This window comes from Pithys albifrons, chromosome 1 (genome assembly GCF_047495875.1).
Source record: "Pithys albifrons albifrons isolate INPA30051 chromosome 1, PitAlb_v1, whole genome shotgun sequence".
Taxonomy (NCBI): Eukaryota; Metazoa; Chordata; class Aves; order Passeriformes; family Thamnophilidae; genus Pithys; species Pithys albifrons.
Genome location: NC_092458.1, coordinates 113425462 through 113437256, shown reverse-complemented (window position 1 = coordinate 113437256; position 11795 = coordinate 113425462). Strand labels below are relative to the sequence as shown.

General features: G+C 40.1%; 1 protein-coding gene across 1 annotated transcript in view; it reads left to right on the top strand.

Annotated features, from left to right (window-relative positions):
* Positions 1 to 662: 662 nt before the first annotated feature.
* Positions 663 to 11795, top strand: part of CD247 (CD247 molecule) — a 56263-nt gene continuing 45130 nt past the window's right edge. Inside the window, 5 exon segments of the mRNA XM_071568803.1 lie at positions 663 to 752; positions 1120 to 1183; positions 1186 to 1269; positions 1272 to 1310; positions 1313 to 1381. Of these exon segments, the coding sequence (XP_071424904.1) occupies positions 663 to 752; positions 1120 to 1183; positions 1186 to 1269; positions 1272 to 1310; positions 1313 to 1381 (346 nt within the window).

Here is an 11795-nt window from a genome sequence, read left to right as displayed (position 1 = left end):
GCATGTTGCACTTGGGTTTGGGTGCTGGAGTAACAGTAGTTACTCAGTAGTTAGCTGGGTGGTGGTTTATTTCCAGTAATTTTTGCATTGACTGGCACAATACATATAATAATTACTAAATAAAAGACTGATTTCAATGTATTACCCTTCATTACTACAGACAGCAAAGATGATTTTTCCCCCCAATAACTTCAATTTCCTTTGCTTTTAAAAGATTTTAAATTCTTTCGTGATGTAGATATAATAACTCTCAGCCTGCCATGCTCTTGGGAAATAGTTATCACCAACCCTGTTCCTGTACCTGCTGGGGATGTATTTTAATGGGAGTGACACTGAACTTTAGGCCTTAAGGTTCATCTGAGTCATGTTTTCAAGCTTTTCTGATTTACAGTTGCTTAAAATTAACTTGTTAATAAAAGTGCAAAATTTTATTTGTCCACACTGGAAAAGAGCACATTTGAAGAGATTTCTTGCAGAGTGGGAGTTGGCACCAGTGTCCATTTGTATGATTTTCATGTAAACACCCTCATGCTTTGCTGAGAAATTACTTGTCTAATACCTCCCTCTCAGGAAGGTTTAGGAAAAAACTCCAGATTTCACTTTTCTTAGTTTGCTTTTGGTTGTGCAGGGATATTTCTGTGCTCTAAATGAATCCCACAGGGATGACAGAGGCTCCAGACAAAACTGGAGCTCTGCAGGTGCTGACACCCTTTGGAAACACAAAGATGCCACGTGTTAACATTGCTGCTGCAGTAAGCCAGGCAGGGCCAGCTGAGCGGGTTTTTGTATCCTGGGGATGTTGTCTGCAAGGACAGAGCCCAACTCCCCCTGGTCTGTCCCCCCACAACCACTTCAGTTCCATTAGATTAGAAATGGAGCTTTACATCCACACCAGTTCAGCCAGTTCAAGAGTGACTACAACTTAGTTTTAAACTGCTGTTTTACACCGTGTGCTGCACAGAGGGAGCAGTTTCACAGATCCCTTTTGAAGTCAGGCCAAGCTGGATACCAGACACAGAAATGAGCAGCTGATGCCTGGGGGTGACCTGGGAATCATCAGACAAAGTTGGGGGAAGGAAAAAAAAAAAACAACAGCCCACTGAAAACCATCTTGCAAAGAGGAAGAGGGTGAATAAAAATACAAAAGGAAACCCCAACCATCACTACCAAGAACGCAAACCTCAGTGGCAGAGGAAGCCAGCAGGTGGACTCCCAAAGCCCTCGTAGGAGGTGAGCAGCTTCCTGTGACAGCAGCAGCACACGAGCAGAGCTGTGGAGGAGCCTCTTCTCCTCCCTGCCTGTGTCCTCCCGCTCCCCAGCACCATGAAGTGGAGGAGCATCACCATCCTCGCCGCCCTGCAGGCACAGCTCCCAGCCACAGGTAAGGCAGGCTTTGCTTTTCTGAGGAGCTGCCTCAAAACCCCCTCCAGGAACGGACACGATGCCTCTGGGGTGGATTCACCACCATTTTGGCAGCAGGGGGGTATCTGCAGGAGCACCTCAGCCATGTCTGTCCTCCTCCTGCTCCTCCTCCTCCTCGTGGCTGGAATTGTTGCCAAGGTGGAGGATTTGCTGTGTGGAACTGCCCTGGGGCTGAGGGACCCTCTGGAGGGCTGGGATGAGGTGCCTTTCTCCTCCTGGACAGCAGCTCGTGGTTAAATCCGGCTCAGCCCTCACCTGGCAGCCTTCCTTGCAGTTTAGAAGGGGAAATTTGAGACAACAATGAAAAAGCAGAAACCTGTGCAGAAACCTGAGGCTTTTAATTTCGTTAGGCACGATGAGAGCCGTGCTGGTGGCTGGTTTGCAGCCCTTGGCAAGCGGGAAATGGAGACACAGGTGGTGACAAAAAGATCAGCGACCCTCCTTTTGTGTCCCTACACCAGGCACGGCACAAAGCAAAGCCATTTTTACCTTGGTGAGTTCACTCCTGTGTGGTGGCCCCCCTCGGGCACAAAGAGAAGCAACTTCAGTGTGCGCAAACCTTTGAGAGCCACGTTAAGTTTGGGAGGGAGAAATTTACTTTTTAGCACCAGAGTAGAACAAAACAGCAACAAAATTCACCTCTGGAAAAGGCCTCAGGCAGAGGAGTCAGGCCGGGTTTGAGGATGCATTAAAGCGAAATCCACCGGAAGAGTTTCACCCAGGACCCACACCCTAAACTGAGCAGCTTTGGTGACCGCCACAGGCTTTGCTTCAGAGTTTTCTGGAAATGAGAAAAGAATTTTGCAGCAATTTAGCACCAATTCAGGTAATCTGTGGAGGTTCTGTTTCAAAGGAGTTTTGAGTGGGCTTTTGTGCTCTGTGGGTGCCCCTTCTGATCTTCTGTTCCACCTCTGGGGCCTCTGTCCCTTCCTGGCACCCAAATATGATGCTGTGCTTAAACACACTTTGTGCTGTTTATATCCTGGACATTGCTCTGTGTCTGCAGATGCACACAGGGCTATAAAGGCACAGAAATTACTTCAGGTCTGCAAAAACCCCTTCCTGCCTCTCCCCCTTTGGATCTGTCACAGCTTGAGCAGCTCAGGCCCCTGTTTATACTTTTTCAGCAGAAAAAATTGACTGAAAAATACATAATATATATTGCAGGTGGGTCAAGCCAACCCCACAGGGTTCACCCTCCTAAACAATATTGGGGTCACGTTTCTAAACAGATACTCTTGGCACTGATTTGTAAATTGTTGCCTGTGGATTTGAGGGAAAGCATTTTTGATGGGATACATGAAATGGCTCGAAGAATAGTTTAGCCTGAGAGTGTAGGTAGAATGGAAGAAATATAGGCCAAAACATGTGGGATTGTTGCTACATTAGTGATGCAAAATAGGAACATAAATGTAAAATTGCCATGGATTTAGTTCAAAGATGAGACCAAAAAAAAGGGGGGTTCTGCTCAGAGCTGTGAACAGAAACAAAGATTTTTCTGCTGCCTGGAGTGTTTTCAGTCTTCCTTAGAGCTCACTTCTAGAGAAATAAGTTGGGGTTTTTTTCATAAAACAAGCTCAGAGTGGACAGATTCAAGGCTGCCTGTCATTCCACTTCCCTGTGGTGTGTCTTATTCCTCAAATGGTTGGGAGAAGATTAGCCAAGATCACCATAATTAGCAGCGATGAACTCACAAAGCCTTTCTTTTTGAGCTTTTCAGTACTGAAGTAAATATGTCATGCATGAAAAAAAATATTTTAAAATAAGTAGTTCTAGAGATGGACCATGAGTTCTGGTACAGATTTTGAGTTATTGACACCAGGCCACAAATTTCAGAACACTCAAATTTGACTTTTGAGCAGTTACAGAAAGCAGCCATGTCATATACACATTTAATTTTTCTTATTTCCCCCTTCAAAGGCACAAAAGGTACATCTGGAAGTTTAGATGAAGTTCTTCTATAAGCTCGGTTAAAAAGTGAATAAAAATTAATAATTTGAATTTCTGAGCAGATGACTCTGTTATCACGTTATTCATTGAGGTATAAGGAGAATATTAAAATATTTCTACCCAAATATCACAATTAAAGTGGCAAAACCTTCATCCCATTTACAGAGCTTTGATAGCAATAAATCAATACTGTGGAGTTGCTCCCCTGGCGTTTTTTAGGCTGAGATGGCCCTTTGGTTTGTACAAACACCCACCACATTATGCATATAAACAGAGTTTAAGAGCAGCCCTTCCCTGCTTTTCACTTCTTTACAACCCCACTTTTCTCAGAACTCTCTGCTGCCCAGAACTGGTCAGTGGCGTTTTTTGCCGACCTCATGGAAACTAAATCGTGTCAGATATGACTTGCAGGGGTTATTTTCACAGTGTTTTGCTGCTCTGCATGACTGTACCCTCTGCCCTCTGAGTGCCACGGTGCCTTTTTGCAGCTACTTCACAGAAAGGTGATGGGTCTTGGTGTTGATTTGGTCCTTCCCTTCCATCAGCAGATTTCACTGCTCTACAAACTACAAGATTTTTAAACCAGAAGTTGTTTAGGAGCTTGTCTGAGAAATCCAAACAAGTAAATTCAGAGTATTTTCACTCCCATCCCCACGTCCTGCTGTGCTATCTGGAGTTCTAGCTGATTTCTTCTTACACCTAGGGGGAAAAAAATTTAAAAGCTTAGTTTTACATGTTTTATTTCCTTTTTATAGTGCATGTTCACAATGATTCATTAATAATTCATGGTGAAAAACCCTATGAAGTGGCACATTAACAAGTGGAACAGAATGTGGCAATGTGGCCTCTCTCTGCAAAGGGACATTTGCTGAGCTCTTGCAGTGCCATGTCCAGTTCTGTAATTCTTGTTACAGAGTAAGTGCTTTCTATCAGAACCTTTCTGAGCAAAATCCCTAATTAGTGAAGTAACAAACTACGGGTGCTTTCCTTTTGGAGTTTAATGTGTGCTGGATTGGGAGGATAAACAAAATAGACAGAGCTACCTGCAAAATATATTTATATTTAGGATATATAAAATAGACAGAGGTACCTGCAAAATATATTTATATTTCTCCTGTTCATGTCCTGCTATGTGGCTAAAAGCACAGTGGGGTTAAAAAGGAGGTTCTGTGGCAGCCTAAAGGGGGTGAGAATTTAATTTATAAATGAATGTTCACACGAGAAACATTTTTGACAGCCGTTTTCTGGGTCTTTCCACACTGAACTTGAATTGTGACTAGAACGATGAGTAAAACCCCAAAGTAAGGAAAAATACATATCTAGAAATAAATTAATTGTTTTGTATCTCCAAACTTTGGCCAAATTCCCTTTAAAAAAGAAAGAAAAATTAGTTGTTTGCACAGTTGCAACCATCGAATCCCCCTCTCCTTCTCCAGTTCATCACTTATTTGAATGTCTGTATTTACACAGCACTGTAAGATGCATCAGCTATTCTGGCAGGGAAATGGAGCACATTCCCAGGGGAGCGTGAATAGAAGACACAACTTCTTAAAAATACTACTTAAAATATATACCCTGTTAAAGGCACCTGCTCTCTCCATGCTCATTTGTACTCATAAGTGTTTTGTTGATTTTCACTGTTCTACTGCCACGATTTCAGCCAACAGATAAATTACAGTTTCACTGCTGTTTCTTCTTAAAATTGAGGAAATTTATGCTATTCCAGAGTCTGTGAGAAGCTGAAACGTGGCAGATTTTTCTGATTTGCACCGTTATATGAGGTAACATTTTAAGAATGGATTTGAATATTGTTTCCTTGATCAAATTTAACTCTGGTCCTTTAAAAAAATACAGTGTTTTTAGCTTTTCAACCATGACAGTTCAAACTAGATTTGGTTTGGGGTTTTTTTTCAGGAAAGTAATGAGTGTGTTTATTTTTACTTTGTCCTGTGCAAATGATTTATAATGGCCTGCCCAGAGAGGGGGTGGATTCCCCATCCCTGGAGGTTTTTCAACTGAGATTGGCCGTGGCACTGAGTGCCATGATCTGGTAAAGGGACTGGAGTTGGACCAAGGGTTGGACTTGATGATCTCCGAGGTCTTTTCCAACCCAATCCATTCTATGATTCTATAATTCTATGATATATAAAAGTGCAGGCAAATGAAAGGCTCAGTTTGCAGTTCTCGATCTGCTCACTGGAACGCAGCGATCTCGGGAGACACTGGAAATTCCTGTATTTATCCACAGACAGGGAATATTTCCATCAAAGCCAGACTTAGCAACAGGTGGTTCTTTCAGCCCTTTGGCCATTTAGATATTAAAATCAGAAGTAAAACCAAAAAGCTCCCAAGCCTCAGGGATCACCACCATGCAAGTTCTGTTTGGGTGACAGAAGCCATCCCAGTTTTTGAACTGTGTAAACTGGAAATATTTAATTCCCCACGAATTCCCTAGAAATAGACCACCAACCTTTGGAATTCTTTCATGCATTTTGCTCTCAATCTTTTGTTATGTGTCTGTTAAGTCTTACAAGAAGAAGAACAGCAAGTTTGGCGTTTTCCATCTTTATTTACTTTCAGTATATGAGTGTATGTTGTATGTTAAACTGTAATTCTGGCAAGAAGTTTGTGGAGCCTCAGGAAATTCTCAAATTTTAGGTCCCCATTTCTTTATGAGATGTATCTGGAGTGAAAATTTCATCTCTATCCAGACTCTTGTCAAGTAGCAGAATGTTCTTTTTAGTTCGTTGTATTTCTGAGCGAAGGAGAAGCCACAATGACAACACAACGCTCTGAAAGCTTGGATAGGATGGAGGTGAAATACATTCCAAACTGGAATTTGATGGAAGCCGACATGAGGAAAGAGTTGGGAATGTTTCAACAAGTGATGGTGTCAACTGTAGAAGGACAGACTAAGTCCAGCGGGTGGCTCGTTATCAATACTTGTGAGGTTAGTTAGTTATTTTTGTTGGTTGGTTGATTGGTTGGTTATTTATTATTCATTCATTTTTATTTATTTTTATATATTTATCTATGAATGAAATCTCACCATGTAGGATCTACTTAAAATTCAAGATACCGTCTCGGCTGGAAATCTTTAATTTCACCATAAATAAACTTTTTTTTTTTTAGTTTCCTAGTAAAATTTTATGGCTTGTAAAGCGACCCTTGAAAATACAAGCCTGTTGCAGAAACAAGAAAAATAGAGAAAACCTGCTGTGTAACCTGTGGCTTATAATTTATTGGTTTTTTTAAGGCAATTGCTGTTTTGGGGGGGGTGACAGGCCAGCACCGAAAATAGTTTTCTCATCACAAAGAAAAGCACATCAAATATTTTGAACCAGAGGACACTTAAAAAAGCTTTCCTAAAACCCGCCCCCAAAATTTGTATAATAAAAATGAGTCAGCAAATTTTATTACTTAAATCAGAGTAATGTCTGAAACACTTTCCTAATGGGCTAAGATGGTGTATCCAGGAAGTTAATGAGGGAATGCTAATTTGGGTGGTGTTTTATTTCAAGTAAGTGTACATTGGTCATTGCATAAAAACCTGTGTGCTAAAAAAACCCCTTTTTCTGGCTGTTCATCCCAGTTTTACAATCAGTGTGTTGCAGCCACGGGTGTTTTACATTCATTTCTCTATCAGAATGTTGCGACAACCAAACCTGGAACAGATGGAGCCAAATATTTATCAAAATTGTGTCCCAAATATCCAACATACGTGGGGTTTGGATGAGTTTACTTCTCACAAGGCAAACTGAGGCTTGGGAAGGGCAGACCAGAAGAATCTGGAGCTGGTGGCCATGAGATGGGTGGGAACAATCCCTGACACAGGCAGGTCACGGATCTTCGCACGGACATGTGAGAGCAGGGCCCAAACTCAGCAGGTGCTTGGCTTGCAAAGCATCTATTTAGAATTACTTCATACAGAAACTCAGCTCAAACTAAAATTTAACATCTAATAATTTACTTCTGCTTAGATCAATCTGAAACAAGAGTTTGGTGTAGTCTGACAGCGTCACTTTTTAAATACTCTCCGTAAATGTCATTTCAGTCAGAGATCAACTTCCTAACAGTGGATATTGCACATTCCCAGTTAGCAAATGTTTGTGTTGCTCTTCAGAAACAGCTGAATGGCTTGAAGGACTCCTTTAAAAATTATACATAAACTGGATTCCCTGCTTGGATGGTTGGGACCTTGCAGCTCTCTGTTAATGCAGCAGATTTTAAACCTTTGCAAAGAAAAAAATTGTGACTCGTATCACATTATATGTTGCAGCTGTACAATTATTTGGTTGGTCACTTATCAGCAACCTTCAGTCACAGAACCCAAAGCCAAGTCTTTGGGAGAAGTAATTTCTGTGTTTTGAGAAGTAATTTCTGTGTTTTGAGAAGTAATTTCTGTGTTTTGAGAAGCAGTTTCTGTGTTTGAAGAAATAATTTCTGTGTTTGGAGAAATAATTTCTGTGTTTTGAGAAGTAATTTCTGTGTTTATCCTCTGTTGTTGTAGCAATTTCTGTTGTTTGCCACCCAGCCATGTGAAAGCTGGAAAGAATTCTTGCCAGAATGATGTGGATCCCTCTCTTTCTGCCTCTGTTTCTCTCTTCATGCTGTGAATTTGTACAGATTCATTACTTTGGGCTTTTATGTAAGGTGATTTCAGCAGCACTTTGTGTTTCTAAAGTTTGCAAAAATAGAGTAACACCTTGAAAGTTGGTTCATAATCACACTGTGAAGGAAGGAAGGAAGGTGGAATACAGAGGGAGGGAAATACTCCATCACTGCTGACTTATAAAAACCTCTCCCCAAACTACAGACAGTTTCTAAGAAGCAAATAAACAATTCTGTGAATTACTCCGAGAGCAGTTGCCCTGCTCATAAAATGTCCTGTAGCAAATTAGTGTCTTTTGAGAAGGTTTGAAAGAATATTATTTACATTCTGCAGATTTCTTTCTAACGACTTGCTGCTAATTTTCAGAGTTCATTTGTTATTTTATGGTCTGTTATTTCTGACTCAGTGTCCACAGGTGAGATCATTCTTAAAGCCTTAACCATTATAGACTGTGGAGGGAATTTATAATGAAAGATTTCCAGAGGAAGTTTCTGGGAGAGATACTGTACAAAGTAATGTAAGTGTGCATTTTTCTGTTTGATTTTTTAATATTTTTTTATGTTCATATTCCTCAGGAAATGCAAAAATACTTGAAATTAATTCAGCACTGAATAGTCTGTTGGAATTTGAAGAGTTACAGATGCAACACAAGCAAAACAATCCATGTGATAATGAACTAACTTTGGAAACTCAGAACAGGGATAGATTTGACCTCATTCTTGTTTATTACCTGCCATTTTTTCCCTCATTTTTCTTTGTTAGTAACAAACTTCTGGTTCTTTCAATCTCTTTATGCACATGTAAATTCCCTGCCTAATTTTTTTTGAGGCTGTTTCTCTGATGAATGAATTATAAGAATTAAAATTTGCAAGTGGTAAACTTGAAGAGAATTAATTAAATAGGAAAAAAACCATAATTTTCAACAACTTCTGGAGAAGGAAAGGGAATTATTGCATCTCATCACTAACTGTCTAATTTTTAACCTCTTGAAACTATCACATGTAAAATTGAGCATTAATATGTTGGGACCAGAACAATAATAGTGGACCAGAGAGTTCACACATCTGGATTTCAAGCAGAATATCAAACACCAAAAAAACCCACTAAAAAAAAGAGCAGCTAATACAGGCCAGAAAGGTTTTCTGGAGTTCAGCCTCTCAGAAAAAGCACCTAAATAGGAAAGGAAAAAATATCTATCAATCTTTCTGTGAAATTAGTGTTGATTTTGTGCTCAGGAGGTCCTGTTCTTGCTTTTCTGGGGGGAGCTTTGCCTGAACATGCCTCTTGCTCAATACAGTTTGCTGAGAATGTCTTTCTTTTTCCTAAGCAAATTAGGAATAATTTTATTGAAAATAGCAGGACACGGTCCATTTTCTTTATACAGAAGTTTTGCAAGAGAACTTGGAGGGTTTTTGGTTTTTTTTAAGGCAACCCCTTCCCAGATAATTAGCAATTTGATCTAAAGGTCTGATGAAAACTCTTTGTAGCTTCAAAATTATGGTCTACTCCCAAAGTTTGGAAAGAACAACCGATCTTCAAGAGTTTTGCTTTTTCTTTCCAAAATGGTTTGCCTAAAATATGATGAAATATTCAAAGCTGTGCTAACTGGGCTCGTTATTTCACTTTTTTCCATTTCCAAAATGTGAGCTGCTTTGATCACATCTCCAAGTGTTTCTCCTTGACGCAAATGCTGGAAAACCCAAATTCTCTCACAAAATTACTTCTCCCTAAAAGAAGCAGCTTTAGTTTACCTTACTTTGAGTTATCTCTTAAATTTCAGATGTCTCTAGTGTTAACTTGAACTAGGCAGAACTGCAATTTTCCATATTTAATCTATTCATACAACTAAAATAATCTCTTTTTTTCCCTAATAACTCGATGTTATTTTATTACTTGACTCAAACCCAGCAGTGCTAATTTTCAGGCTTTAGACAATTTTTTTTTCTTCTTCTTTTTAGAACCATCTTAAAGAAGTTATAGCTACGAACCTTCAGCCCTATCTTGTTGTAACATCTTTTCCAGGTTGTTTTTATCAGATTTTATCAGTCTCAGCTGCGAAGAAGTAGTGAACAAGTTTGCCCCTTTTTTTTTCTTGCTCTTCTTTTTACATCTTGGGCCAAATATCTATTTGTGAGACATGGTGGCTTTAGCAGAACAAATATCAGGTTTAAAATAGAGCTGAAAGGGCAGCAAAGTTCTGCAAAACCTTGAAATATTTTCAATACTTCCCCCCCTTTTTTCCATCCAAACTCTTCCAAAGTATTTTTGTGAGACACCAAACAGCCTGTGAGCAATTTGTGTTCTGCATTTTGGGAAGAGGAAACTCAGATTAACTCCCGTTTCTGTCTGATTTGGAGCAGGGATGGGACTGACCTGTGCTCAGCCACGTGAGAGATGGTGAGAAATATTTTGGTGAGAAATTTCAATGCAGTCCAGAAATATTCCCCAGAATTTATGCTGGGAAATGCTCCTGATGACCTTGACAACCCGGTATTTAAAAAGATTTGGCGAGTGGCAGCACCTCTAAACGTTCTGCCTACGTGGGGATGCTCATTAGCTTCTGTCGAGCTTTCCCCTCTTAATTAGGTCCCGCCAATGTTTTAGTAAATGCCATTCATTTCAACATAGCTAATTAACAACTAATTTAGCTGTCTTGTTTAGACAGTGGTGTCGGCAGAGTTTTACTTCACACAAACTGCCTGGGCATTGGCCAAGCTGCTCAGCCTGATTTCTGCAGCTCTACAAAGATCTCCGCTGAAGGAAGGGCTGTTACCAGGTAGTTAAAACCCAATTTAGCGATGATTTTTTGAGCCGCTGCAGGGTATACAAACATTTTGGAAAGGAGAAAGTTTCTCATTCTCTGCCTTCGAGTTCCGCGGGGTCTTCACCTCTCGGTGAAGCTTCAGAAACACAGCGATGTTCAGTTCCATCCATGGTTGGAGGTCTCTCATACCCTCGGAAATGGGTGCCTGCACGTAGTTATATTATCCGGCTTTTATTTGTCAGATTGCTCCTATAAATGATTTTACAAAGCAGCTCTAATGAGATCTGTAGTTAACTAACCGTGTAATTCCTACAGCTGTTTTGTTTTGAGGTTTCCATCTCTCTTTAACTCCTTATCTTGTTTTGTTGTAGTTCTGATTGTTTTTAAAGTATCTTCTCACGCTTTTAAATCTGATTAGGAAGATCGTTATTAAGATACTGAGAAAAAAATCAATATGAATGAAATGTAACGTTTTTAAATTGGGCGGTTTGAACTTTGGGATCCTTTCTGAAGGATTTGTAGATAATTCTGACAATTCCAATCATCCTCAATGCTCTGCAAGGTCGTTCTCCCCCCGGTGAAACGGTGCGGGTTTTTAGATAAAGGGAGAAAATGGAAAACTGGGGGTGCAGTTTTTTTTACTTATGACTGATTTATTGTGTGATCTTTAGAAACCCACTAGAATATACCTGGGCTTTCCAATAAACCAGTGTCCAAGCTGAATCAAAGATGAGCCACGCTCTTGGCTTTTTTTTGGTAACTCTACATTACTTATCTGATTGTTGATACACAAATAACTCTTAGGAAGTGTTACCACTCCTCAACCTGAAGGCTACATCCTATTTCATTACCAACACACAGGTTTGTTTGTCTTTTTAATGATGGTGTTTTGAAAACTGAGCTTATCAAGCATCCTTTAGAACCTCCAATGTAATATGTTTATATATGGGGAATTAAAATAGTGCCTGTATCCAATTTGCTGCCACATTCCCACATACAGTGACTCTTAGCCTGGGGAAAATTGCCAGCCTGTTCCCTTCCCACTCT